General features: G+C 38.8%; 1 protein-coding gene across 1 annotated transcript; it reads right to left on the bottom strand.

Annotated features, from left to right (window-relative positions):
• Positions 1–861: 861 nt before the first annotated feature.
• LOC107736612 (proliferating cell nuclear antigen-like) lies at positions 862–1,868 on the bottom strand (the record flags this gene model as incomplete). Its single annotated transcript, XM_016547991.1, has 3 exons — positions 862–1,362; positions 1,445–1,568; positions 1,674–1,868. Coding segments are annotated over 3 exons (396 nt in total), but the record flags the coding sequence as incomplete, so codon positions are not given.
• Positions 1,869–1,920: the final 52 nt, after the last annotated feature.

Here is a 1,920-nt window from a genome sequence, read left to right as displayed (position 1 = left end):
TCAGAACTTAAAATATCCAAGGCAGCAAGCCTACAACCACGAAACCGCGCAAAAAAACAACAAAAAAAAAACTTACCACGTTGTTGGGCCATGTAGTTTTCCCCGCCCACAAAGCTGTGACGATGATACTGATTCAAAAAGTTACAAGTGATCGACTCATTATAGCGAATCGATTCTTTGAAAACTGATTCGGCGCGTATGCCTAGTGAAGTCCCAAATAATAACTGTAGGTCCACATTGTCATTTTCTTTACGTCTCATTACAGTCCAAACTGCTTTTACTTGCAGCTCACTCATACATTCCCTGATCATTACAAATCGAACAATATTCAAAAAGCCCGAGAATTGACTCGAGAACCGCGCGGAATGAATCATGGACAAACGTTTCAGGGTTGCGTTTTTCAGCAATATTACAAACCTAAGTCGATCCAAGAAACCATTACCCCCTCTCCCAGATCGGTTTTGAGAACTGATTCAATATTCACTGAAAGATTGGACTCAAACCAATTTCTTGAGCATCATTCAAAAGCAAAAAGCCTTGTCTTACGAATGGAAATGTTCCTCTTGAATGCTTACTCAAGAAAAAGGACTCATTTTAATTTTTACAAAACATAAGTCAAAAATTATCATTCTAAAAAAAAAAAAAAAGTTGTGCAAACATTACATTAAATTCTGCTACTCTGGCTCTCTCTAGTGGCCAAACTAAGTTCACATTGTTCCAAACAGAATTCTCAACACTTTTAGAACATTACATTTTACAAGTATATTAAGTTTTATATTTAAAATAATAATGAACATTTAAACAACCTTCTTTTAAACATCAAGTACATTATGACCTAAGAAACACAGATGAGAACCATCATTACAAAATGTTTTATTAATGGTTGACTGGATGAACAGTGTCCAATTAGCATATTTACAGACAATTATCTACACACTGGAATGAGCAGTTGGACAAAAACCTGAAGTGGGGTCAAGAAGGAAGACGAGCACAAAGACCAAGAAAACGAGACTGAACCGGAGTCTGTGCATGCTGTCTGTAACAACTCTAGATTCAGCCCACATCGCCTGGTAAAGCCAAATATCAAACTACTATCTGTTTAAGTGTGCCCATATATCTGCCAATCATATGAAATGGCTTAGATGGTTACAGAATTGTGAATCCATTGAACTGGAAACCACCGCAGACACAAAGTAGTAAAATGCATTTCCCCAAAACATCTATTGAAATAATTTCTGATATGCAGACCAAAATTCTGCCGAAGATTTCAGTCTTGTACTTGGATTTAGGACGATTCTTCATCAATCTTGGGTGCCAAGTAGTATTTGATGTGTCCCATGTCTGCAATCTTGTACTCAACCACTGCAAAAGAAAAAAGGACAATCATTTAAATTGTTTCAACTCAAAAGGCAAATTAATATGGCCATGAGAGCATTTATCATACCTAGTGGAATGTCTGCAGACATGCTGAGCGTGACCGTCTTGGTCAGAGGAGTGGCCTTGGTGAAAAAGTTCAGGTAGTTCAATGCAAAGATAAGCTGCACTGGCTCATTCATCTCAATTGTCACCTGTAGGGAACACAGCGCTGTGAATTGCCTTCATGACATACAAACTCACAAAACTGCCACACCTGACATTTGTTGGTAATTTTGCCGATGTTAAAAGAATGTTACCGCTTCATCCTCCTTGTCGACATTGCTGGTCTGTGAGAGCTTGATGTTGCCTGTGCCCAGCTCTCCACTAGCAGAAAACTTCACACCATCCTTGGCGCAAGAGATCATGACAGCATCACCGATCTGTGACAGATCCCTGCAGATTCGGGCAAATTCACCAGAGGGCATCTTCACCACACAGCTGTATTCCTGCTCCTGAAGTGAAAAAGAAAATGAAACATAAGAAACAAAAGCAACAAAAAAAAAA

Source organism: Sinocyclocheilus rhinocerous, unplaced genomic scaffold (genome assembly GCF_001515625.1).
Source record: "Sinocyclocheilus rhinocerous isolate Xijiao unplaced genomic scaffold, SAMN03320098_v1.1 C36827342, whole genome shotgun sequence".
NCBI lineage: Eukaryota > Metazoa > Chordata > Actinopteri > Cypriniformes > Cyprinidae > Sinocyclocheilus > Sinocyclocheilus rhinocerous.
The sequence above is the reverse complement of the archived record's forward strand: the minus strand, read 5'-3'. Positions and strand labels throughout refer to the sequence as shown.